The sequence below is a fragment of the Castanea sativa genome, chromosome 8 (assembly GCF_040712315.1).
Source record: "Castanea sativa cultivar Marrone di Chiusa Pesio chromosome 8, ASM4071231v1".
NCBI lineage: Eukaryota > Viridiplantae > Streptophyta > Magnoliopsida > Fagales > Fagaceae > Castanea > Castanea sativa.
The window spans coordinates 30,321,514-30,336,537 of NC_134020.1; the positions used below are offsets into that span (position 1 = coordinate 30,321,514).

Consider the following 15,024-nt stretch of genomic DNA (forward strand, 5'->3'; position numbering starts at 1 on the left):
AGGTTAGTTGGCGTTAGAATAAGTTAGACAAACAGTTTGAAAAGAAAAGATACTACTCGGTCAAGTTCGAGGATGGTATGTTCTTATATATTTCTTCTAGACTAATACAAATATTCTAGTTCTTAATTATACAGTGATTGTTCTTCTAGATTTCTCATGATCCCCACTGTAAGGAATCATTCGCTTTATATTCCCTTTCCCCTTTTCATCTCAGCCTTCCACGTGTAGATCAGATTGCTAATCTCCTTGATACTTGTCCCATTAGCACATTCTTGAACTCTTTGTGGGTAGCTGTGAGGCTGAAAGTCACTATTCAGATATTACTTCCACATTAATGTGGCCAAGGGGTTAGATATAGAGTATTCAATGCGGTGGTGGCAGCTTTCTTCCTAAATATTTTTCAATTCTCTGTTGACTCACCTCTCTCTAAAGCTTATCATCCCAAGTGCGGTTGCCTACGACTTAGTACTTGATGGGTGGTTGAACTTTGGGCTTCCACTCTATTGGTCGAGGTGGGATTGCTCCTTGGACAACGTCACCTATTCATTATAATTAGACCTCTTCCTCGACCCGGTAATCTATTTGCATTCACTAATACGTGCTTGTCTTTGGGTTCTTTGATGTTCTCGGGTGCGGCCCATGGTCCAATATCCTTATCTGGGCCCTTCATCCCTATTGATTCAATTCCATTAACAAGCACAATCATATATTATTAATATTTTTTAATAACTATCATAATTATCAAAGTCCATATTTTTTAATTTTTTTTATTAAAAAAACATAGAGAATATCATATTTTTTCACTAAATAATCTATAATCAATAATTTTTAACACACACACACACACACACATATAAGCAGTTTGGCTTTTGGTTGAACTTATAATATTGTGCCACATAAACTTTTAAGATCTTACAATTTTACACATCATTATTTTAATATATATATATAGATAATTGAATTTAAATTTCATTTTATATTTAAACCCACCATTAGAATTTTAGCACATCATATTTCTTAAGTTATAGAATTTATAGTTTATAGTTTCATATACAAATAAATCGTAATGAATGACTATTAAAAACTATCATAATTATTAAATTTCATAGAACATTATATATTAAGTTAAACTTCCCAACCACTATGCACTCTTGGTGCGGTGATCACTCTATAAGTATAAATGCTTGTGGGGTGTATGGGGTAAGGGCCGGAGTTTAACTCTCTAAGAGGGAGCTTCATACATATATACATTTAGATTAGGTTAGAATAGAAATTCTATTTTGTATATATATAAAAAAATAAATAAATAAAAAAGTTAAACTTCTCATGCGTTGTACCGTTACCTTCTATTAATACATATAAAAGATAAGGTTTTGACTCTTTGTTAACTTTTTTTTTAATATTGCCACAAATTTTTTAAAAATCACATTTTCCTGTTATCATTATAATATATATATATATATATAATTTTTTTAGAACTTTTAAACACACAAAAATTAAATTAAATTAAAGAAATTATTTATTATGATATTTACGTGGTACAAATTACATAGCTAGCTATCATGTCAATTTGTAAATCTTTTATAGTCAAATTAGTAATACTATTTATTATTTCCTTCTATACTACATTTCATCAATGTGTGTGTGTATACATTACAAATATTTATAAAGATTCAGAAAAATTTCACAACAAATACATAATTTAAGGGAAAAAATTTTATATTAAAAATTAAATAAATCAAGGCATGATTGACATAATTCAAATATGAAATTATACCTTGAATGGGCTGTTCTATACTTCTTAACACGCATTTTTGATAAAAACACAAATATGCGTGTGTTTGGCATTACAATTTTTCTAGATATTGCGTTCTTTCAAATGCCAAATATCATGCTTTAAAACCGGCGAAGTACCAGCCAACATTTTGAAAAAGCCACTTAAAACGCATATCACGCAATACTTTTTAAGGTTTGAATACCTAAAACACCCTCAAGCATTTGCTAAATGACAAAATCACCGGCCAGCAAATAACCTCAGAGGGTCCGTTTTTCCAAGGACAACACTACTTAGGGCTTCAGGCAGAAGTTGCAGCAGCGATAGAGAACGTTGTCACAACAAGAACAAGGTCAATCTTATCACTGTCGAAAATGAAAATAAGAAGGCACCACTCACAGGAACAACACGCATGTCCACTTGCTTTTTGCCATGTTTGCAAGAACAAGCTTGCATGTCCTTGTGAGGGAAATCTCTGTTTCTATCTATCTGCTATATTTTTCACTTTCTTTATTTGAGGTTGATATTAGCTTTGGGGAAAGAGAAAGTAATTGGGGTTATTTTAGTTTTTGCTTTTGATATCGGCTATTATTATTATTATTTAAATTTAACCTTTTTTTAAGGAAGGGCTAAAGGGGAAGTGAATATTATTTTCATTAGCCACTTCAAATATGACAGAATAACATCAACATCATAATTAAGTCCATAAGTCCTTTTTGGTAATTTGCACCAAAACAACAATTTTAGACTATTACTATACACAAGTTTTACTAAACGTTTTATTGTGTGTTTTCCTAACGCATGTTTTAAAAACGCTATTTTTGAAAATTCACTTTTTTCAAACAATTTATTCAAAATAAATCTTTTTTTTTTAACATTTTATTGACCATGTTACTTGAAACTGAATAGATAATTTTCTTTATAAAAGTAACTAGCCTCATCACATGCGCTTTGCAAAGTGCGTGCGATGAAGCTTTTTTTTTTTTGTCTAGTGTACATGAGATTAGGAATTAAGGAAACCGAAAATTAAAAAAAAGAAACCAGCGAGTCTTGATAAAGTAAAAAAAAAAAAAATTGAAATGTGGTCTTGAGGGAAATATCAAAGTGGACTGAAAATTTTTTTTTAATTTAAATTTTTGGATAAGTTTTTTTTGAAGATATGAATTAGTAGGAAAGTCTCCTATTTTGTAGACATTTTATGTGAAGTTGACGATATATTTTTATCTGGTTATCCTCAAGTTTTGTCCCTATTAAACATAGGGTTTAGGGGTATTTCTGAATTACATAAAAATTCAATTCAAATAGGGGAATTGACATACTAAATATTTGCTTGGACTGTGTTCCATACCATAAAATGGTAAGGTGGGTTATTTTAATATTGGGTTTTTGTTTTCCAATAATTCTTTTATTTTTTCTACTCGCATATTATTAAAAAAACAAGTTGAGATTTTTATTTTTTATTTACTTAAAAAAAGAAGAAGAAGGAGGAGAGATAAAGCAAAAAGAATTTGTATTAATACGTACTCACATGAGTCAGCTGGGAAATGACCATTTTGAACTAAAAGATCCACAGATTGGAAGATGGTGAACATGGAAGGTGACATAGGCCAAAACAACGCGACCAAAATATTCCTCCAGTTCCCAACTCCAACTACCCTAAAAAAGAAAAATATCAGCCATGATCGATAACTGTAACCGAAGGCTCAAGCTGATCAACGAGCCGCACAAATGGAGCTTCCAACTTCATCACGGTAGCTTCGACGAACGAGTAAATGTTAGCGGTGTAGACTAGCTCTGGTGGGATTATTGTTGTTTTTCAAAACTTGTATCTTACAGAGGTTCATTATGGGGGGATTCGGATCCTCTCCATTTTCCTTTGAAATGGAGAGTGTCCATTTGAGGGCCAGGATTTGTTTAAAAATCATCAAAGGTCAAAATGATGTCACCTCAATTAAAATGTAAACTCACACTCAACTATGGTTAAAGACTTAAACTAAAGGGATACAAAAGCTACTGGAAAACAAAAAAGGACCGACTCACCCCCCGTTAAGAACCCTCCCATTACCTCCCGTTTTAAAATAGATTTGAGACACTTGTCAAATGACAAATCCAATGGTCAAAAATAAAACCACGTCAACCCCACTTTATTTATCACACATTCATCTCTGTTTTGTGTGATCCTTCTCTCTCAAAGAAAATCAAAAACCCAAACATCAAACCCAGTTTTCTTCATCAAAGAAAATCCAACATCACTGATTAGAAAAAAAGATATGTTCTCTCAAAGAGTACATCTCTCTCTTCCTGGTTTTTTTTTTTTTTTTTTGGCACAGGATTTGTTATTTTTTTAGAAGTGTAATGAGAATGAGTTCTTGGATTTTTTTTTTAGCAAACGATTGCGGGTTTTTTTTTGTTTTTCTTTTCTGGGTTTGGATGACATTAGCAATTTTTCTGGGTTTGGGTTTGCACACCACGGCCAAAGTTCTTTTTAATTTTTTTTCCTAGGTTTGGATGACAGCTTCAATAGCAAATTTTATGGGTTTTTTCTTTTGCTTCTTTCTTTTCTCTCTCTGCAACATAACTGCCGCCAAATCGAAGATCTACCTGAACATGTAGTGGACAGAAGAAAGCTTCAGTCTGCTGGCGGAGGCACAGGTCCACAAGGCCATGGTGCGATGATCGGTGGGTTAGGTGGTGTTTGGGTCAGATTTAGGTGGTGGGTTTCGGTTCTTGCTGGTTTGGTTGCTGGATCAGTGCTTTCTAGAATTTGAAGAATTTGGATCGGTGCTTGCTGGAATTGGGTGATGGTTGTTTGGGTGGGTTTCAGTGATGGTTGTTTGGTGGTGGGTTTTGATGGTGGTTGGGTTGGAAGTGATGGCTAGGTGGTTGAGCTTTTTTTGTTGATGGTGGTCGTGATGTTGGTTGAGAAAGAGAGAGAAAGTCGAACATTGGAGAAGAGAGTGAGAAAGAGAGTTTGAAATATTCAGATGGGTTTGGTGAGAGAGCCTCTAGTTTAAGTGTTAACATAGTTAAGTGTGGTTTGGGTTAAGTTATGACGTGGCACGTTTTTGAGCGGTGATCTTTCTTCAAAATGATCTTGTCCGTGAAATGGACACTCTCCATTTCAAAGGAAAATGGAGAGGATCCGGATCCATTATGGAAATGGTATGGTCATGACCTGGACAAGGCATGGCCACCACATGGCACTGTGTGGTTGGTTTAGCTTTAACAATATTCATCTCCGAAATTGGATGTGCCGTGGGATTTAGATCCTTTTAAGTTTCTAGGGTACTTTATTACTTGCCCGTTTGACGAATATTATTTTTGCTAACTTATTTTACTATTCATCTTATTTTTTCTACTATTTATGGGTTCCACGACACTTTTTGTACAATTTATGGGTCTCGTTGTACTATTTTAGCTAACTTTTATTTTTATTTATAGTACTTTCAGCAAAAAGTCTTCAGTTTTAGCAAAATAAGCGGATCTTAAATGAACTGTATATGTAATTCTTTTAATCTTAGCCTTACATTTTAAATGAATGGTTCTATTAGATCATGTCATCAATCCACTTAAAAACCCTTAAAATAATTATCCCACCTCGGCTATAATGATTCCAACTCAGCTTTTCAAACTGACGGGTAAGATTTTGAGTTTTATTTTATGTTTGTAAAAAAGAAAAATTGAAATTAAAATTATATATGAAGATCTCTTGCTAAGCATGTTTCTCTTGAAATTAAAATTTTAGTTTGTACCACTTCAAATACAGAGTCTATTGCCATGGTTCTCTTGCTACTTTGCTTGGAGTTTTTCTTTCTACCTTTAGGAGTTGTCGACCCTTACTCCCCATGCAATTAGCTTAGGAAGTAGTTTTTTTTTTCCAATATCTTCCCAGGAGAGAGCACGACAATAGTATGGAAGCATAAACAATGATAAAATAGATGATAAAGAAGAAAATAGCAAAATAGATGTATTCAAAATAAGGTTAAAACGGAATATGGAATATGAAAATAGAAGCTAGTAAAATCTTACTTGAATAAAAACTTCTGACTTTGATTAAAATTGAAAACTTCTGTCTTTGATACAAGCTTGAAAATAAAACACTGTCTGAAGGATTGCAAGATTACAAAATAAAATTTGCCTGAAAGGTTACAAAGTTTTGTTTGAAGCGAAGGTTACAAGATTACAAGAGGGGAAGGGTTACAAAAGTCTTTCTAAGGGAGAGAGGGGGCTATCTTCTGGAGGTTGGAAACTTTTTTAAACTTGAAAATCCTGTGAAACTTGAAGCCTATCTTCTGTCTTCGGAGTTCGTCTCTTTTATAGATGGAGAAAACCATCGTAAGCCTTGAAAAGTAACCTGAGTTGTAGAATTAACTCAAGTTAAGCTGTCAGTAGAAACTTATCATTACTACTATTGATGAGTAGTAGTCTGTCTGAGAATCCGTCAGGTCTCTTTTTCTTTTTACACATGCTAGTAAGTAGTAGTACATCTCTCTGTAGTTGTCATAATTTCTGTCTGGTTTGTCTTTATTTGTTTGTCTGGGAATCTATCAGGGTACTATTCACCCGTGCAAATGAATAGTGATCTGTCAGGATTCTATCGTTCTATCTTATGTCATAGGGGTCTAGAGAGTCTTGGAATGCTTTTGGATGAGTCCTGTAATTTGGAGAGGAGGATTCCATTATTGTGTCATCTTCATCATCTGAAATTTGTGATGCAGCTTCAAGCAGTTGTTTTTTAAGCTGTCTTCTGTCTGAAACAGAGGCGAGCTGGCACTGAACTTGACTTTTTTCTAGAAGAAAATGAGAACTTTCTGTCTTGGAAGGAGAGGATTTTTTCTGTAATTCCTAGCAGATATGATCAAAATTAAACTTATTCCATCATTTTAATGTAAACTTTCTGGTATGCATAGGAAAAGGATATTGGAGATGTTTTCTATCTTATATTCTCATCTAATAATCCACGGAAGATCTGGAAACCTATAAAAGAACTGTAAAAGGTGTGGAAAATCCTTTAGATGAGGAATGTCTGGTTCTTTCTTGAAAGTCTCATAGGCTTGTAGGAGATTAGGAGGGAGAATTCTGGCTTCAAGACCATAGGAATTCCACCTGTCAATGAACCATCTTGGTATCATTATGTCTTTCTTTCTATACATATCAAAACGGAAAAACCAAGTATGTCTGTAAATATTATTTAGGAGTATAAGGAACCTATCCTAGGCTTCCATATAGTCATAGTAATTATAAAACTGAGGTTCAAATAGTACGAAAAAGTTCCTAGCAATCCAAGGTTGTGCTTTCCACTGAGAGGGGGTGAGGATCTGTTTTATGACTACTTTAGAGTAGCCAATTCTTTTTGAATCTTGGGAGCGGGGCATATATGTTACTAGTATTGAGTCTGTATCAACTAAAATATGCTCATAAAATGTTTGGGTCTTTAAGGTTTCCGTCTTAGGATGTTCCCATCCCGGGGGTATAAGTTGTCTGACTAGGGAAAGGGTATCTGTTATGTGCTGGTATTCTAGTTCAATCCATAGGATAAAATTCTAGGAGCCTTTTGGGAGTTCAATACTGTGATCTTCTTTTGGTGCTAGGGCTTCTTGAGAGGTAGAGGATTTGTACTTTGGTTGGCTGGAGGGAGAGGCTAAAGGGGGAAATGAGGCTGCTGCTATATTAAATGGTGTTTTTAAGGGAGGAGTTGGGGTTGAGGGCAAAGCATATGACTGTTTAGTTGTTGGATTGGGACTTGGGGAAAGTGGGCTGAAAGGGTTTGGGCTGCATATCAATGGGGATCTGTCTTGGGGTTTGTTTGAAGAAGGGGTGGGTGAGGTGAAGGAAGGGGAAGGAAGAAATTTGCTAGGGGGAATAGGAGGAGCAGCATAGGACAGTCTGGTTCTGGGGAGTTACTCTTTTCTGAAGGGGAACTCATCTTCCCTGTAAGAATTCATGGGTTAAAAAATTAGGAATTGAATTAGATTCTCCTTTAATGTATTCAATGTCAAAGTAAAAAACACTTAAAATAGCTTGCCATCTAGCAAAACTTTGTTTAAAAATAAGATTTTGAACATCTTTTTGTAAAACTTCTTTTGCACTTTTACAATCAACTCTAATTAAAAACTTTTGATTAAAAATATCATTTTGGAATTTTGAAACGCAAAATATAATAGATAAAATTTCTTTTTTAATAGTGCTGTAATTCTGCTAGGTAGCTGACTAAGAGCCAGAATGGAATCTGACAATTTGTTCTTTAGCATCATCTTTTGCTACCTATTTTAGGATTCCACCATAGACTATATCAGAAGCATCTATCTCAACAATCTTGAAAGCATGGGGTGAAGGAATAACAATGCAAGGGAGTTGTTTAAACTATTTTTTAATCTGTCGAACTATTATAGAATGTTTATCTGTCCATGCTAGAGGATTCTTTTCTAGCCTCTTATACAGGGGTCTACATATCTTTCTTAATCCCTGAAAATAGTATAAAATATAATATAGGCTGCCAAGAAATCTTTGTAATTGATTTTTATCTTTTATTTCATCGGGGAATTTATCTGCAAATTGAATGGCTCTGTCAATAGGGCTTAAAGCTCCCTTATAAATATTATGTCCTAAAAATCGGATTTTATCTTGAAACAAATTCATCTTAGTGGCTGAAACAACTAATCCATTGTGTTTAATTACTTTGACAAATATATCTAATTGTTTCCAATGGTCATTAATTGATTTGGAAAAAAATTAAAACATCATCTATGTAGACAATTGAAAATTTTGTAAAAGGTGTAAATATATCATTCATTATATTTTGAAAATTTTGGAGACATAGAATGAGTTTATGTTGGACAGCATCCTTATCTGGGATTACTTATTAACAAAGAGATAGAGGATCCAGTGATTTGTGATCTGTCATGGTTATCTGAAATGCTAGAAGCAGGGTTTATCAGCAAGTTAATCCTCACTTCTGCAACTCGGATTAGTTTATTTCCCAAAGTCATCCAATAAGCAGCTGAACAGATTGGAGGGCTTAATTATATGAAGCTTACTATTTGGAGCACTCTCCTAGCATGGGAGACTAGCTACTACATGGAAGCCCAACAAGCACACATTTTGGTCTTCATAAGTGATTTCAGTTGCAGCCCTGAATTTTACTGGTACACAGGGGAAACTTACCTATCACTTGATGATCCATATGATCTGGCACAAGAATTGTCTAATTTCATGAGTAATAAGATTTATGATGTACAGAAAGAGTTAGATCATGACTTCCATCTATACAGCTACACCAATAGGATAGCTATGTATGGACCAAGACCGTCAACAAGAAGGCTTATTGGGAAAAGAAAGATCACTAAAACCACAGAATAATGACAAAGAATCGTGCTCCTACTTTTCTTCCTATAGTATATTCTACTCTATGTGAAAAGAGCTTTCCATGAGCATGAAGCCAACTCTGACTCTGATCCATTAGATTATGATAATTACGCAGATATAGATTGACAGACAGACATGCCAAGCTAGACAAAATACTCCCACAGCAGAATGCTCCCCCAGACAAATAAATGTATTAGATCACTATTCACCTACGATAGATTACTATTCACCAGCACGTGTGAATAGCTTCCAGACAAGTCCAGACAGACACAGACAGATATTCATAAGTCATCCAAGAGTCCAGACAAATACAAACAGACATATATTCATAAGTCACTACTGTTTACTAGCATGTGTAAAAGAGACCTGATAGATTTCTAAACAGACTACTGCTCATCAATAGTAATTTCTACAAGTTTCCACCGAAAAATTAACTTGAAAGACTTACCATGGTTCATTTCATCTATAAAAGAGACGGACTCTGAAGACAGAAGACAAGCTTCAAGTTTCACAAGATTTTTAAGTTTAAAATTTTTTTTCCAACCTCCAGAAGATAGCCCCTCTCTCACTTAGAAAGACTTTTGTAACCCTTCCCCTTTTGTAATCTTGTAACATTTCCCTTCAGACAGAACTTTGTAACCTTTCAGGCAGATTTTATTTTGTAATTTTGTAACTCTTCAGACAGTGTTTTATTTTCAAGCTTGTATCAAAGACATAAGTTTTCAGTTTTAATCAAAGTCAGAAGTTTTATTCAAGTAAGATTATACTAGTTTCTGTTTTTATATTCCATATTCCGTTTTAATCTTATTTTGAATATATCTATTTTGCTATTTTCTTCTTTATCATCTATTTTATCATTGTTTATGCTTCCATATTATTGTTGTCTTTCAAAAATGGCATACAAAAGTCACTTTAGTAATTAATGAAGAATTCTCTTTGACAGAAATTGCTTTAATAGACTCAAGTACTGACATGAATTGTATACAAGAATGACTAATACCTTTAAAGTATTATGAAAAATCATCTGAAAGATTAACTCAAGTCAATGGAGAAAAGCTCATAATTAATTACAAAATACCTCAGGTTTACATATGTAATGATGGAGTATGTTTTGGAACTGTTTTTAAAGATTTTTTTCCTAAAATTATTTTAACAAATCCCTTTATGCCTTTATTTTATCCCGATAGATGAAAGAATTAAAATTAATGAGTTAGGAAAAGACTTTTTTTTTTTTTAAGATTTTAATAATCTTCATTTTTTTTCTCTGTTATAGACATTTTTTATAGACTAAAATTGTATTGGTCGCATCTTTATGATTTACAATTTGTATAATTATTTGGCTATATTTTCTTTGTAATTTGCTTTGAGGCACTGTCTTCCCCCAACATGTACTCCTTATAAATATTTTTATTAGCAATAATTTTTTTGCCAATTTCATTAAAAATTTATACTTTGTTTATCCTAAGCTCTTATTAAAGAGTCAATAAATTAATATTTTGGGGTATACTAGCTTTTAGAAGTTCAGCCAAAAAACATTTACTGTATATTACAATTGACTAACCACCAAACATCTTTGTCTAGGGGTACCTTCTATAGGAGACGTAACATTTATATTACAATTGACTAACCACCAAACATCTTTGTCTATGGGTGCCTCCTACAGGAGACGTGTAGGCAGGGTTCAATCTCCCATAGTGGAACTCTTAATGTAGCCAAAAAAAAAACAATATCTTACACATTTTTATAATTAAGACAGACGATTATTATATTGATAGACAATTCTATTACACATTTTTACAATTTTCTTGTGAGGCTGTATTGGTATATGATAAAATGTAAAATTGTATTTGCACATAGAAGTTATTACTAATAATAGATATTGGGGTTTCAACTTTCAACTAATGAAGTCTATTATCACCGTGCATTCTTAGTGCAGTGGTCACTTTACAAATATAAATACTTGTAGGGTATGAGAGTAAGAGTCAGGGTTTAAATTTTAAGAAGTAAACTTCATACATATATACACTTAGATTAGGTTAAAATTGAAATTCTATTTTGTATAAAAAAAAAACTAGTCAAGCCTATTGTCTCTAAATAAGAAATTTAAAGTTTGAATTTTACTTAAATCATAAACTAATTGATGTTTAAAATTCTATCATATATTTCAAAAACCTAATTTAACAGAAGTTTTAAAATCTATTCATTAAACATTCTAATTTGTCCATTACTTTAAAACAAAATATTTTGCTATCTACATATTTTATAAATTTAAAAACAAGAGCACAAAATTATATAGATGTCCATGTAATATCCTCTTGTAATCAACTACCAGTCAGTCAGGAGAAAAAGTCCAACTTGTCAGTTGTCACCCATCTACCAGTCCCATCAAATTTAAAGTCGTGACTCAATGGAGAAGCTTTCCAAGATATTTATGCAAAAAGGTTTGATATTTTTCCCAATTGATTGTACGACAAAATCAAAGACAAAAAAAAAAATCTGATATCATCTATTTAAGCATAGGCAGATCTGAATTCTGTAGCTCAATTATAGGAAAAAGAAGAGCCAGAGAAAAGGAAAAAAAAAATGGAGTGTTGTAGGGAAAGGCCAAATAGGAGTGACACTCAGTTGTCGGTGGAAGAAGAAGCAAAATTGGAAGCAAAGGCAAGAGAGTACTTTGATGAAACAGCTCCAAAGCGCCACACTAAGCCTCAGCGTAGTGAGTATTCTACTCAATATGTCGATGCTCTCTCAAACTCAAATAATGACAACAACAACAACAACAACAACAATTTCATCCCCGAACTCGTTGAGTTCCAACGTCTCGAAAATGATCCTCAGGTTGGTTTTTCTTTTTAGACAACTTCTATTTATTTCTTAATTTGTTTGTTTGAAAAATGGGAAAAAAAAATGAGAAAAATGTTTTTGCGTTTGCCGGGAGTCGAACCCGGGTCTATTGCTTGGAAGGCAATTATCCTAACCGTTGGACTACAAACGCTTGTTGCAATGTCTCTTTGTTTATTATTATTTACCCATGTCTATAAAATTTGTCATGCTCACATCTGTAACTGACTAAAGCAGAAGCTGATCTACAATGGAGGCAAAGTTACAGAGGAATTTGTGGAGACAGAGTATTACAAGGATCTCAACTGTGTTGACAAACAGCACCACACGGTACTATCACCTAGAGTGTAGCCCATTTGGCCATTTTTGTACAATACATCACTAATATCTAACAAAATTATCTACTATATGATTATCAAAATGTTTCATAAACCAAAAAGAAAGAAAGAAAAAAAATGTTCCAAAGATATATACGTTCCTCCATTCACAAAATTGTACTAATTAAAATTTTCTTTTTAAAGGCAGAAAAAGGCCCAAGTAGTTTTATTATATGTTTTGAGTTTTGACAATGTGTTCCTTTAACTTCAAAAAAACCAATAAAATCATATGGATAACTCATTCAAATGCTTAGACATAACATATGCAAGACCATGTAATACAACAATTAAATTTATAATTGGGTCTTTCCCTAACAGGGAAAAAAAATCTGATTGTCCAGTATATTTGTAATTTAGACAGGAACGGGGTTCATCAAAATGGGGGACAATAATGGCCAATGCTTCCACCTAGAACCTGAATCTGATACCAGCTGCCACACCTCTTGCCAGTGTAACCCAGCTACTAATGATTGGATTCCGGGTTCTGCTAATATGGTACACACAAGTCTGCTTGCTTCTATGAGTACTTAAAAAGTAATTAGTTTTTTCACCAAATTTCCAAGTTGGGTTTTAACTAAATTATTTGGATGAATTTTGTTTCAGGTTATTCATGCTTCAGACAAGCCAAAAAGGAGTGAGAATTAAAAATTTGGAGAATGGGTGCCATTCTGATTCAGCCATTGTCTTCAATAAGGATCTAGAATTTGCATATTTTCTAGGCATGTTTATTGTGACTTCGTATGGAAAATGTGGGTTGGATATGTAATGGTATCTGAGTGGTACCTGCTTGGGTTTAAGAGGTACGGATGGTTGTGTTTGGACTGTGCTATGTAGCCTTTGTACTCTGATTCTGGCTCTTAAGCTTAAGAAAATTAATTCTCTTTCTTGGCCTAAGAGGGAAACATTTTATCAAGCTCTAGCGAAATTTACATCAAACAAGGCTAAGAAAAGATATTTCATGCATACATAATTAGATACATACATTATTTTTTTCAGAACCCCACAACCCTCAAATATATACATTCTCTCTCTCAAAATGAGATTCACAGACTAAAGAAAAGGAATAATGTATACCTCCAATGTATTAAATAATAACTATCAGTACAGGGTAATTATTCAATATTCTTTACACGTAGTTAAACCACAAAAGCACAAATACATCAATATATTCCATTTGATGAGAGGTTTGGATAGAAATTCAATATTTTTATTTTTATTTTGCTAGGTAAATTAGGGGAGTGGTTCTTGGGATTTGAATCCTACTTATTCTAGCAATTAAACTGTCACTTATCTGTACAGAAAAAGTAATTATTAGTTATTCTAGCTGTTTTTATGATAATCCAATAGTTGTTGGGGGATGGGATGGGGATTTTAAGGCCAAAATAGGAAATTGGCAATAATTTTTAAACAATATAATTAATAGTTATTATTTACAAACGATATTTTTTACTAGCATCTCGAGTCTAAAAGACTCGATTTTGGGCCTATAAATCGAGTTTTTGAGAGTCAATTTTTATGTTCTGATCGTGTATGATGTAGCATTTTTTTCACGTGTCAGCCACCTAGAAATCAAGTATTAGAGACTTAATTTATCTGTAAAACACTCTTCACAGATTTTCGTAAGGGTTGGAGTACAAAACTTCAGCCACCATCTACAAGCACAGACCAGCCACTATCAAATACAACCCACAAATCCGAGCCACCCATGAACCACGAAGTCAACTCAAAAAAAAAAAAAAAAAAAAGAGAAGAAAGGGAGAAGCCATAATGACAGAAATGGGAGATAGAAATGCTGAAGATTGAAGTCACTGAACAGACCCACGGTGGCAAACCCAAAAATCCACAACCACAACAACACACCCGCCGCCGATCTACTACTCACCCCCCCACGACAACCGTCCAACCCAAATTCAACCCACCATGGCAAACCTCCACAACAGCAAACCCACCACGCCAATCTACTGCACCATGACCACTGCGACCCACCACGCCCCAGACCCACTACGACCCAAATTCACAAACCACCACCCTGCCGCTACCAAATCCGACTCATCCCTCAACCAGTAGATCGGTGAAGACCCGGATCGAAATCCACGGTTCTGCTTCTTACAACCTTGATCTTTGCTTCGTCGGCGTGGAGGCCCAACCACCAGCACACAGAAAAAGAGAGTGGGAGACGAGAGCAAGAAGCAAAACTCCACTTCCTCTAATCCAACCCAGCCACCGATTTCATCCAACCCCATCGATCAACAACCCCACTGATCAGCAACCATCAAAACCCACCCACCCATCTAAACCACCGATTAGCAACCACTACTGCCTGGATCCATCACCACCACCACCTACATGCAGTCCGCAAACCCAAGTTTAAAAAAAAAAAAGATTGCAGATCGGTAAGAGCGGAGAGGGAGGGAGAATGGTGAAAAGGAAAGAAAAGAAAAGAGAGAGCAGGGAGAGAGTACTTGATTTGTAAAAAAATTTATTTGAGAGAGGAGTTGCTTATAAATCGAGTCTTAAAGACTCGATTTCCAGGTGGTTGCCACTTGGAAAAAATGCCACGTCAGACGGATCAGAACATAAAAATCGACCCTCATAGACTCGATTTATAGGCTCAAAATTGAGTCTGCTAGACTCGAGATGCTAGTAAAAAATATAGTTTGTAAACAA

At 34.2% G+C, this 15,024-nt stretch overlaps 1 protein-coding gene and 1 non-coding gene across 2 annotated transcripts; one reads left to right on the top strand and one right to left on the bottom strand.

The window, feature by feature from the left end:
• The first annotated feature begins 11,611 nt into the window (after positions 1-11,611).
• On the top strand, positions 11,612-13,270 carry LOC142605568 (uncharacterized). The gene is made up of 4 exons (XM_075776972.1): positions 11,612-11,977; positions 12,218-12,310; positions 12,715-12,852; positions 12,961-13,270. The coding sequence occupies exons 1-4, from the start codon at positions 11,723-11,725 to the stop codon at positions 13,000-13,002; spliced, it is 528 nt and encodes a 175-aa protein (XP_075633087.1). The 5' UTR covers positions 11,612-11,722; the 3' UTR covers positions 13,003-13,270.
• Positions 12,063-12,134, bottom strand: TRNAG-UCC (transfer RNA glycine (anticodon UCC)). The gene has a single exon. It is a non-coding gene; the product is annotated as a tRNA-Gly (tRNA).
• Positions 13,271-15,024: the final 1,754 nt, after the last annotated feature.